Below are 12,131 nucleotides of genomic sequence, written 5' to 3'. Positions count from 1 at the left end.
CTTATGTAATCTCCACATTTATATAATTTACCACTTCATAGCTGCTATAATGTGTCCAAACACAACTCCCAACACTGTCTTAAATCCTTTTCTATTTTCTAATTCAACCCGGAAAGTTTCTGCTACCTGCTTACTGTCGTGTTAATCACCCTGGGGTAACACAGACTGCAACTGAATGCAGTTGTACTTGAATGTAGACTCCAAACTTTGACGTTAGTTCAATACGCTTTATTGAACTTGTTAAGCAGTGCACACAGTTTGCTGTGGGTTTGATACTCTACTAATCTAAGTGTGCTCACTATAACTAATTAGACCAGACTAGCTCTGAGCCACGTGTAGAAGGTGCTAACTAATGACTGTCACTACAGTTGTCACCAGTAGAAAGAGGCAGAGTGTTGATGCCTCGTGTGTTTTATAGTGGGAGTCTGCCTTCTAGTGCTCTGCCTGGTGATTGGTTGTGTTCTGTCCTGTGTGTTGATTGGCTGTACTGGGTGTCTGTCACTGCCTGTCAGTATCTCATTATGTGCATGAGTGCATATCATGACATCCCCCCTTTAAAAAAAAAATGTTGGAGCATATGCGACTGTATTTACAAGTAGAACTATTTACATTAAATGGCGAGTGGATGAAAGTGAGTGGATGAAAATATACATAGAACATAGAACGATACAGCGCAGTACAGGCCCTTTGACCCACGATGTTGCACCGACATGGGAAGTCAAAAACTAAAGGCCATCTAACCTACACTATCCCATTATCATCCATATGCTTATCCAATAAACTTTTAAATGCCCTCAATGTTGGCGAGTTCACTACTGTTGCAGGTAGGGCATTCCACGGCCTCACCACTCTTTGCGTAAAAAACCCACCTCTGACCTCTGTCCTATATCTATTACCCCTCAATTTAAGGCTATGTCCCCTCGTGCTAGCCACCTCCATCCGCGGGAGAAGGCTCTCGCTGTCCACCCTATCTAACCCTCTGATCATTTTGTATGCCTCTATTAAGTCACCTCTTAACCTTCTTCTCTCTAACGAAAACAACCTCAAGTCCATCAGCCTTTCCTACATAAGAGGTGTCTAGCGTGCAGAACAAAATTTACAAGATAAATGTCTATAAATCCAATCTTTGGGGTTTGCGTCTGATCCTTGTCGAGAGGTGGAGGTGGGGACGACGGCGCCTTGACAGGTGGGATTGCTGCCAGATTGGTGGCCTTGTGGTGTGAGGTGTCCAGAGGAGGCGTAACAACATATGGAAAAGTAGGATCTGGTGGTGGGCAACTTTCCGCAGTGCCCTTCTGTTGCGCCTGACAATGGAGCCATCAGCCATACAAACTACAAACGATCTGGGAGCCGCCTGTTGAACAACAACTGGAGCTGACCAGCCTCCATCAGGTAGCTGGATCCGAACAGCATCTTCAGAGATAGCACAGGTAAATCGGTAGCATCAGCATCGTACGTCAGCTTTTGCCGATTCCTGAGTTGCTGCACCTTTTGCAGCACTGGGAGGTGATCCAGGTCTGGTCAGTGAATGGCTGGAACAGTCGTCCCGCAGGTCTCTATTCATGAGGAGTTGAGCCGGAGACATACCGGTGGACAGAGGGGTTGCCCTGTACGCCAACAGCGCCAGGTTGAAATCAGAAGCAGAGTCCGCAGCCTTGCAGAGCAGTTGCTTCACTATATGGACCCCTTTCTCAACCTTCCCGTTGGACTGCGGGCAGTGTGGGCTTGAGGTAATGTAGTTGAATTGGTACGACTTGGCGAAATTGGACCACACTTGGCTGTGGAAGCAGGGACCATTGTCACTCATGACAGTGAGTGGAATACCATGCCTGGCAAATGTCTCCTTGCAGGCCTTGATGACCGTCCTTGATGTGAGGTCTGACAGCTTCACAACTTCCGGGTAATTTGATAAGTAATCTATGATGAGCATAGTCGTGAGCATAGCCCATTGGTGTGAAAAAGGTCAATTCCCACCTTGGACCACGGAGAGGTCACAATCTCGTGTTGCTGGAGTGTTTCTTTTGTTTGAGCAGGCTGGAAACGCTGGCAGGTCGCACAATTGAGGACCATGTTGGATATATCCTGGCTGATTCCAGGCCAATAGACAGCCTGCCGGGCCCTGCGCCTACACTTTTCAACACCTACGTGTCCCTCGTGGATTTGTTTGAGCACTAAGCTCTGGAGGCTGTGAGGAGTAATGATACGATCTAGCTTGAGGAGGTCTGTGGTCAGTCTCCACTGTGAATGTTGGTAGACCGTAGACGTAGTCATGGAACTTTACAATGCCGGTTAGGAAGCCCAGGCACTGTTTTTCTATCTGGACGTACCTCTGTTCAGTAGGAGTCAGGGCCCTTGACGCATAAGCAACTGGAGCCCAGGACGAGGAGTCATCCCTCTGGAGGAGCACCGCACCAATGCCGTCCTGGCTTGCGTCATGTGGAGATATTTGTTTCCCTGTCCAGGTCAAAAAACGCTGATACCGGAGCAGTGGTGAGCTTTGCTTTGAGCTCGAGCCACTCTGCTTTGATGTGTGGGTATCCACTGGAATGCAGTGGACTTCTTCACCAGATGCCTGAGAGCCGTGGTGTGTGAGGCCATGTTGCTCACTGAGCTAAATCGCTGGCTTTTAAAGCAGGCCAAGCAGGCCAGCAGCACGGTTCGATTCCCGTACCAGCCTCCCCGGACAGGCGCCGGAATGTGGCGACTAGGAGCTTTTCACAGTAATTTCATTGAAGCCTACTCGTGACAATAAGCGATTTTCTTTTTTTTTCATTTCCCAAGAAGTTCACCATTCCGAGGAAGCGTAGTACCCCTTCTTGTCCTCCGGGTTCTTCATGGTGTTAACGGCCTTGACCTTGTCTGAATCTGGTCGCACACCCTGCTGGGATATCTGGTTGCCCAAGAACTTGATGGTTGACATGCCAAAGGAGCACTTGGCCTTGTTCAGCTTGAGGCCATTTGTATGGACACGTCAAAAGACTTGTTTGAGATGAGATATATGTTCCTCGGGGGTCGTGGACCATATGATTACATCATCTACGTAGACACGCACACCCTCAATCCCCTCCATCATCTGCTCCATGAGCCTGTGGAAGTTTTCAGAGGCTGAGACAATGCCGAACGGCATACGGTTATAACTACCTGCCAAATGGTGTGTTGAACGTGCAGCGCTTCCTGCTGGACTCGTCCAGTTGTATCTGCCAGAAACCACGCGATGCATCTAGCTTTGTAAAGAATTTGGCGAGTGCCATCTCACTGGTTATCTCCTCCCCCTTCGGGATCGGGTAGTGTTCCCGCTTATGTTCCGGTTAAGATCTTTGGGATCTATGCATATCCGCATCTCTCCTGAGGGCTTCTTCACACACACTATCAAGCTGACCCAAGCTGACGGTTCCGTCACTTTGGAGATGATGCCCTGGTGTTGAGTTCCTGTAGCTATACCTTTAAACGTTCCTTCAGAGGAGCCGGCACCCAACATGGTGCATGGATTACAGGCATGGCATCAGGCCCGAGTAGGATCTTGTAGCAGTACGGCAGAGTACCCATTCCATCATACACATCCGGATATTGAGCAAGGATGTCATCAATGTCAGCCTGAAGATCCACATTGGAAGAAGACATGGCATGGACTCGCTGTACGAGGTTGAGTAGCTTGCACGCATGGGTACCAAGCAGGGATACCTTATCAGGCTTGACGATTTTGAATCGCAGTTTGACATTGACGAAGAGATGACAAGATTCTAGTGCAGTTATGGCATTGCCATTATAATCGAGGAGCTGGCAGGCTGGTGGACGAATTTTGGGTTGCTTTTTAATGTGGCCAAAGTCAGCTTGAGAGATGAGATTGGCAGAAGCACCAGTGTCCAGCTTGAACTGGAAGCTGCATTGATTTACTTGTGTGACAGCACGGCATTCGTCCGCGGAATCCACAGCATTCGTCCTGCTGAATTTGAGGAGGGATATTCACATGTAGTTACGATGCCCACACGATAAGGGGACTCCAGGCAGTCGTCCTCTGGATCCGTAGTGCTACCAGGATCAGAATCCTGTAAACCCTGCTGTACACATCGAACGCGCTTGCGTTGGAATTGTGATTGGTGGTGCAGACCTGCACAAGGCTGCATAATGTCCAGGCTTCCCGCAATTTAAACATTGCCTGCCTTTTGCAGGGCATAGCCACTTTAAGTGGGCGGTGCCGCAGTTTGGGCACGTCATGACGTTGTTACATTCCGTGCGTCGTCGCACATGCGCAGTGCGGTCAGCTGACGTTCGCACATGCGCAGTGCGGTCAGCTGACGTTCGCACCTGCGCAGTTTGGTTTTCATGCCCCACGCATGCACAACACGAACGGGAGAACAAAGCGGCCGAAAACCAAACTGCGCAGGTGCGAACGTCAGCTGACCGCACTGCGCATGTGCGACGATGCACGGAGAAAAGCGTGCGAAATGGCCACTTTAAACAATACTGAGACCCTGCATCCGAGCGATGGCAAGGTTTTCGTATTCTGCCGATTTGAAACGGGAGTACCAATTTCTCGCATGCTCATGTACTATGGACGTCTCGATTGCGACTGGTAGGGTCATGTGCTTAATTTTGAGGAGTTGCTCCCGCAAGGAATCGGAGTGCAACCCAAACACGATCTGATCCCTGATCATGGAATTGGCGGTTACACCATAATTGCAGGACTGTGCTAATATACGGAGATGAGTTAGAAAGGATTGGAAAGGTTCATCCTTACCCTGAAAGCGTTGCTGGAAGATATAGCGCTCAAAGCTCTCGTTTGTTTCGACTTCACTATGACTGTCGAACTTCTCTAAAACGGTCTTGAATTTGGTTTTGTCCTGGCCGTCGGTAAAATTAAGCGAGTTGAAAATCTGGATGGCTTGGTCCACCGCAGTTGATAGGAACAGAGCAATTTTTCTGGCATCGGACGCATCCTCGAGGTCTGAGGCCTCAATGTAGAGAAGGAACCTTTGCTTGAAAACCTGCCAGTTTGGCGGCGTGGTTGGCGGAGATCCGTAGCTGTGGAGGGGCCTGGATCTTCTCCATACCGCTGGAAGACACTTGCTAGTTGTCACGGAATCACTCGAGGCAAACCACTTAGAGATAGTAGACTACTGGTACCATGTCATGTTAATCACCCTGGGGTAACACGGACTGCAACTGGATGCAGTTGTACTTGAAAGTAGACTCCAAACTGATGTTGGTTCAATACGCTTTATTGAACTTGTTAAACAGTGCACACAGTTCGCTGTGGGTTTGACACTACTAATCTAAGTGTGCTCACTATAACTAACTAGGCCTGACTAGCTCTGAGCCACGTGTAGAAGGTGCTAACTGATATATACACCCTGACTGTCACTACAGTTGTCACCAGTGCAAAGAGGCAGAGTATTGATGCCTCGTGTGTTTTATAGTGGGAGCCCGCCTTCTAGTGTTCTGCCTAGTGATTCATTGTGTTCTGTCCTGTGTGTTGATTGGCTGCACTGGGTGTCTGTCACTGCCTGTCTGTATCTCATTATGTGCATGAGTGCATATCATGACACTTCTGTCTTTTTTTATCATTGAAATGATTTTATGCTTTATAATTATAGCTACTACTCTCCCTCTACTATTTTCCCTGACTTTTCTGCAGACCTTACAACCTGATATATTTAGGGGCAGCAGGGTAGCATGGTGGTTAGCATAAATGCTTCACAGCTCCAGGGTCCCAGGTTCGATTCCCGGCTGGGTCACTGTCTGTGTGGAGTCTGCACGTCCTCCCCCTGTGTGCGTGGGTTTCCTCCGGGTGCTCCGGTTTCCTCCCACAGTCCAAAGATGTGCAGGTTAGGTGGATTGGCCATGCTAAATTGCCCGTAGTGTCCTAATAAAAGTAAGGTTAAGGGGGGGGTTGTTGGGTTACGGGTATAGGGCGGATACGTGGGTTTGAGTAGGGTGATCATGGCACAACATTGAGGGCCGTAGGGCCTGTTCTGTGCTGTACTGTTCTATTCTATTTAGTTCCCAATTCTGACTGTCTTGTATCCATGTCTCAGTCAGGTCTACCTTGTCATGTAGACCGTAAGTTGAATTTGTGTCTACAATTCATTCAATCTGTTCATTATCCTCCATTAATTTGTCTAATTAGTTTGGCTTAAACATCTCCCGCTGTCCTTTTTTAAAAAATTTAGATTACCCAATTATTTTTTCCAATTAAGGGGCAATTTAGCATGGTCAATCCACCTACTCTGCACATTTTTTGGTTGTGGGGGCGAAACCCACGCAGACACTGGGAGAATGTGCAAACTCCACACAGACAGTGACCCAGAGCCGGGATCGAACCTGGGACCTCGGCGCCGTGAGGCGGTTGTGCTAACCACTAGGCCACCGTGCTGCCCTATCTCCCGCTGTCCTAATGTTTACTCACATTTTAAAATTTATTTTTGCTGGTTTAATTACTTTATATTTTTTCATTTTCCCTGTACCACAATTACAATTATAGAAAGTACAATTTCTATTTTAAACCTTTTCATTTTTTAGTTATTCCTCTTCCCCCACTCTAGATGGTCTGATTAGCTCTGTTTCTGCCTCTGTCTGTCCCCCACACTTCTAGGTAGACTGCCTGGTGTTGCAGTTACATCGTATCGGGGAGCAGCTACAGAAGATGAACGCTCAGAGGATGGATGATCTCTTCTGCCAACTGCGAGATGGCTTCTTGCTGCAGAACCAACCATCCTCGCTGACCCGCCTGCTGTTGTTGGAGATTATTGAGTTCCGTGCCGGGGGCTGGAAGATGTCTGAGAATGCTCAGAAATATTACTACAGTGAGGTGGCAGACTGAGGAGGATGTGGATATTTGGGAGGAGCGAGAGAAGGACCGAGCTGAGCCTTTTCTGCAACTGATATTTCAGCAAAGTGAAACCTTGCGTTGATTTTAAAGGTGACTGATGTATGGGAGACTCACCAGCAGAGGGCGCTGATGGTCCACATTGCCAATCATTGAAGCTTGAATTATTTTTTTGATAGAATTTTGATAATGTTGGAACCGATTATTGGAATAGGTGATTGGTACCAGTCTGCATCATGTGTGCTCCCGCCCAAAGATAAATTTTGTATCACCAAGGTTTGTTTTTAATATATCTATTTCTTGATAGCTGTTGGGACTCCCTGTTTGGCAGCTTTGCTATAGGAAATAACAGATGGACTAAGCAGTGTTTGGTTTTTGGCCTGGTGCCTGTTTCCATAACACCATGAGGTGTAGCCAGTGGGGAGCTTGTGTAGTGACAGTATTGGGCAATATTGCCCAGTTTCTGAGTAGGCAGGGGTGCAATGACAATGTTCAGAATAATGAGCTGTCAACCAACACATTCAAAATTCTTCATTCTCCCCTGCCACTGACCCTTTTTCATCTCCCCTCCCCGTTTCCGCATGACCTGCTTCTGGCCTTATTGCAAAGTGCCAAGTGTAGCCCCAGGGCCCAGCAGCTTCTCTTTGGGGAAGTGTAGACACAGTCTGTGATTACCTGCTCACCCCATCACTCAGAATGATTGACTCTGCAGCTCAGATGACAAGGGCTGATGCTGCAAGTGCTTAACATTAGTTAAGGCTGATTGGTTTTGAGATGTTTTGTCATAATAAAGGAGCTGGTTTGATTTTGAGGCCCTGGTAATCCTTCATTAACTGATCAGAGATCACAGCCTGAAAGAGGAACCTGTTGAAGCCAGCTTACCCATTCCAATCGATTATGGCTGATCTGCCCATTAAGTTCATCCTACCCACCTGAGTTCTTGACCTTTAACCTAAGGCAAATCCAACAATCACCGTTTTGAAATTTTCTTTTTTAAAAATATTTTATTCAAGACATTTTCATATAAACAAACAAAAGCAGAAGAACAACCAAACAACTTTATAAATAATCAACCCCCGCTCCCCAATACCACCCACTTCTCACATCCCGCATTCCCCACACCCCCTATTCCCCCCCACTTTGCTGACCCCTCAAAGCTCCATAAATAAATCAGTAAACGGCTGAGTGAACCCATCCGCGACCCCCGCACGGTGAACCTGACCTTCTCCAGCCTCAGGAATTCCACCAGGTTGCCCACTCGCTTTCGGCGGCTCCGAGTCCCTCCATCCGAGCAAGCTCCATCCGGCTATCAGGGAGGCAAAAGCCACAACTCGCCCCCTCCCCCCCCCCCCCACCGGATTCCCGAATATCTGCACCATTAGACTCAGGACCGCCTCCACCCCCTGCACCTCAGACACTATGTCCGAGAACCTCTGCCAGAACCCCTTCAGCCGTGGACATGCCCAGAATATGTGGCCGTGATTCGCGGGCTCCCCCAGCACCGCCCACACCAACCCTCTACCCCCTCAAAGAACCTACTCATTCTTGCCACCATCATATGAGCCGCATGTATTACTTTAAACTAAATGAGGCTTAGCCTCGCACATAACGAGGACGTGTTCATCTTCCACAGGGCCTCTGCCCACATGTTGGCCCCCACCTCCCCTCCTAGCTCCTCCTCCAACTTGCGTTTATGTCCCCCACCAGGGCCCCCTCCCTACTGACATCGAGCACCTTCCCCTCCCCTATCTCATCCCTCGATAGCCACCTTGTCTTGCAACCCCAGGGGTGGCAGCCCAGAAAAGGACGGTACCACTCTCCTCACAAAATCCCGGACCTGCAGGTACCTAAATCAGTTCCCCCTTTGCAGCTCGTATTCCTCCTTCAGGTCCTCCAACCTCGCAAATTTACCCCATACGAACAGATCACCAAATCGCTCGATTCTTTCCTGCCGCCACCCCTGAAACCTCACATCCAAGCCCCTTCCTGGCGCAAACCTAGGTTTGTAACAGATCACTGCCCACACCGAGGCACCCTCCAGTCCCAAATGCTGCCTCCACACCCTTAGTGCCGACACCACCACTGGGCTCACTGAGTACCTGGCTGGTGAGAATGGCAGAGGCACTGATAACAAAGCCCTTAAACTCCTTTCCCTACACGATACCGCCTGCATCCGACTTTACGCTGACCCCTCCCCTACGACCCATTTCCTAACCATAGCACTATTCACCGCCCAGTCGTAGTTCTTCATGTTCAGCAGCGGCAGCACCTGCCACACCCAACCCCCTGCTCCAGAAGAACCTTTCTGACCCGCGAGGTCTTGCCCTCCGACACAAACCTGGAGATCAGCGCATTAACTTTCTTGAAAATGACTTCTAGATGAAAAGTGGGAGGTTCTGGAACACGGACAGAAACCTTGGCAGCACCGTCAATTTTACTGTCTGTACCCACCCTGCCAGCGATAGCGGCGACACATCCCACCTCTTAAAATCCACTTTCATCTACTCCACCAGCCGAGTGAGGCTCAATCTGTGCAGCTGCGCCCATCCCCGGGTCAACTGGATACCCAAGTGTCTAAAACTCGCCGCCACTATCCTGGACGGCAGCTCCCATAACCTGCTCTCCTGCCCTCTAGTCTCAATGGGAAACAATCACGTCGCTCTTTCCCATATTCAACTTATAGCCTGTAAACGGGCCAAATTCCTCTAAATTCCCCATAATGCTCCCGATACTGCCCACTGGATCCGAGGTATATAACAACAGGTCGACCGCATACAATGTGACCCTGTGTTCAATGCCCCCCCCCCACTCAATCCCTCTCCAGTCGCTCTCCTCCCCAAGCGCCATTGCCAATGGCTCTATTGCCAAGGTGAAGAACAACGGGGAAAACGGGTACCACGGCCTCGTCTCCCGATGCAACTCAAAATACTCCAAACTCACTCGGTTCGTCCGAGTGACGTCTGAGCGCACACTTGGAGATGGCGCCATATACAGCAGCCGGACCCAGTTCACAAACCCTTGTCCAAACCTGAACTGCCCCAAAACCTCCAGCAGATACTCCCACTCCACCCAATTGAATGCCTTCACCACTGCCTCCACCTCCTGCCCCTCCGAAGTCATCATCATTACATTAAGCAGCCTCCTCAAGTTCGCTGTCAACTGCCTCCCTTCACAAACCCAGTTTGATCCTCGCCTATCACCCCGGGACACAAGTCCTCGATAAGCGAGGCCAACACTTTCGCCAACAGTTTGGCGTCTACATTCAGTAACGATATCGGGTGGTGCAACCCAACTGCTCTGGATCCTTATCTTTTTTTAATATCAGGGAAATGGAAGCCTGTGACAATGTAGGGGGAGAGTTCCCCCCTCTCCCTTGCTTCATTATATGTCCTCATCAGCAGTGGCTCCAGGTCTGCCTCAAACCTTTGTAAAACTGCACTGGGAAGCCGTCCGGACCCGGGGCCTTTGCTACCTCCATTTGGGGCCCCTAATCTCTGAACCAGCTTCTTCCTCTACTTGAGGAAACTCCAGCCTGTCCAAAAACCGCCGCATCCCCTAACCTCCTTCCCCCCCCCCCCCCCCCCCGGTCAGTGTTCGTATAGCCTTCTGTAGAACACCTCAGACACACCATTCACCCCCCTCTGGGTCCATCATCACCTTACCCTTATCATCCCTAACTCTACCGATCCCGCTCTCTGCCTCTTGCTTTCTCAATTGGTGGGTCAAAATCTTGCTCGCTTTCTCCCCATACTCATAAACTGCCCTCTGGCCCCCATAGCTGCCCCAGTGCCATCCCTGTAGACACCAGCCCAAACTCCATCTGGAACCTCTGCCTCTCCTTCAACAACCCTGCCTCCACGGCCTCTGAATACCTCCTGTCTACCCTCAAAATATCGTCTACCAGCCTCACCATTTTCAACTGCTCTGCTTTCTCCCTGTGTGCTCAGATGGAGATAAACTCCCCCCTAACTACCGCATTGAGTGCCTCCCATGGTGGCCGTGAACTCCCCTGTGTCGTTTAGCTCCACTTATCCCCAAATGGCAGCCCTCACCTGCTTGCACACCTCCTCTTCCACCAACAACCCCGCATCCAGTCTCCACTGCGGGTGCTGGGCCCCCTCTCCCGGGCCATGCGCAAATCCACCCAGTGTGGCGTGCAGTCGGAAACCACAATCGTCGAATAGATCGAGTTGGCAACACCCGACAGCAACTCCTTGTCTAACACCATTAAATCAATCCTGGAGAACTGGTGCACATGGGGAAAGTATGAAAATTCCTTTGCCCTCGGCCTTCCAAATCTCCATGCGTCCAGCTCCGCCATGTGCTCCATGAACCCCTTCAGGTCCTTCGCCACTGTTGAGAACTTCACTGACTTTGGACTTGACCGGTCCAAGCTTGGTTCTATAACCGTGTTAAAATGCCCCCCACCCCCTGATAATCAACCAGTGCGAGTCCAAGTCAGGAATCATAAAATCAACACCATCCCAATTTGGGGTACAAAATTTTATCAGAACCGCCGACACTCAATTCACTCTCTCAATCCCCAAATCAGCTCCACCACCTTAGCCAGGTCTTCCAGGACCTCTTTTCTCTGCTGGCAAAACCTTTCATTGAAGAACTCTATTAACTGCTCCGTTGACCACTGGGCAGGCAGAGCAGCTCCTGTATCCTCTGCCATTATATCCTGTGACGCATCAGCACGACTCTCCTTTCCTTTGTGCCCCACTCCTAGTCCGTGGATCTACCCAACAACCACACCAGAGGAGTAAAACCTTATCAAGCACTCCTGCGCCTCCTGCACTCAAATACTACGCCCTACAAGTGGGGAAAAGACTGAAAAAATCCACCTTGAGCCGGAGCCAACATGTGACTGCTCACTCCATGGCCACCATGGAAGTCCCCATTTTGAAATTTTTAGTTGACTCTCTGCATCAACAACTTTTTGGGGAGAGCATTCCAGATTTCCACAACCCAATGTGTGAAGAAATTCTTCCCGACATCATTCCTGAAGGACCTGGCTCCAATTTTGAGGCCACACCTCCTCATTCTTAACTCTATCGATCCAAGTCAGGACGGTAGCATAATGGTTAGCACAACTGCTTCACAGCTCCAGGGTCCCAGGTTCGATTCCAGGCTTGGGTCACTGTCTGTGCAGAGTCTGCATGTTCTCCCCGTGTCTGCGTGGGTTACCTCCGGGTGCTCCGGTTTCCTCCCACAGTCCAAAGATGTGCAGGTTAGGTGGATTGGCCCTTAGTGTCCAAAATTGTCCTTCGTGTTGGGTGGGGTTACTGGGTTATGGGGATGG

The 12,131-nt window shown here is 49.7% G+C and overlaps 1 protein-coding gene across 3 annotated transcripts in view; it reads left to right on the top strand.

The window, feature by feature from the left end:
* mif4gdb (MIF4G domain containing b) overlaps positions 1-7,134 on the top strand; it is a 54,108-nt gene extending 46,974 nt beyond the window's left edge. For 2 of the 3 annotated variants that reach the window (XM_038777333.1, XM_038777332.1), the window contains one exon: positions 6,593-7,134. In XM_038777333.1, the coding sequence (XP_038633261.1) occupies positions 6,593-6,820 (228 nt within the window). In that variant the 3' untranslated portion in view covers positions 6,821-7,134. The remainder of the gene's footprint in view (positions 1-6,592) is intronic. The other variant, XM_038777334.1, reaches the window with a different exon arrangement.
* Positions 7,135-12,131: the final 4,997 nt, after the last annotated feature.

The sequence above is a fragment of the Scyliorhinus canicula genome, chromosome 18 (genome assembly GCF_902713615.1).
Source record: "Scyliorhinus canicula chromosome 18, sScyCan1.1, whole genome shotgun sequence".
Lineage (NCBI taxonomy): Eukaryota > Metazoa > Chordata > Chondrichthyes > Carcharhiniformes > Scyliorhinidae > Scyliorhinus > Scyliorhinus canicula.
The sequence above is the reverse complement of the archived record's forward strand: the minus strand, read 5'-3'. Positions and strand labels throughout refer to the sequence as shown.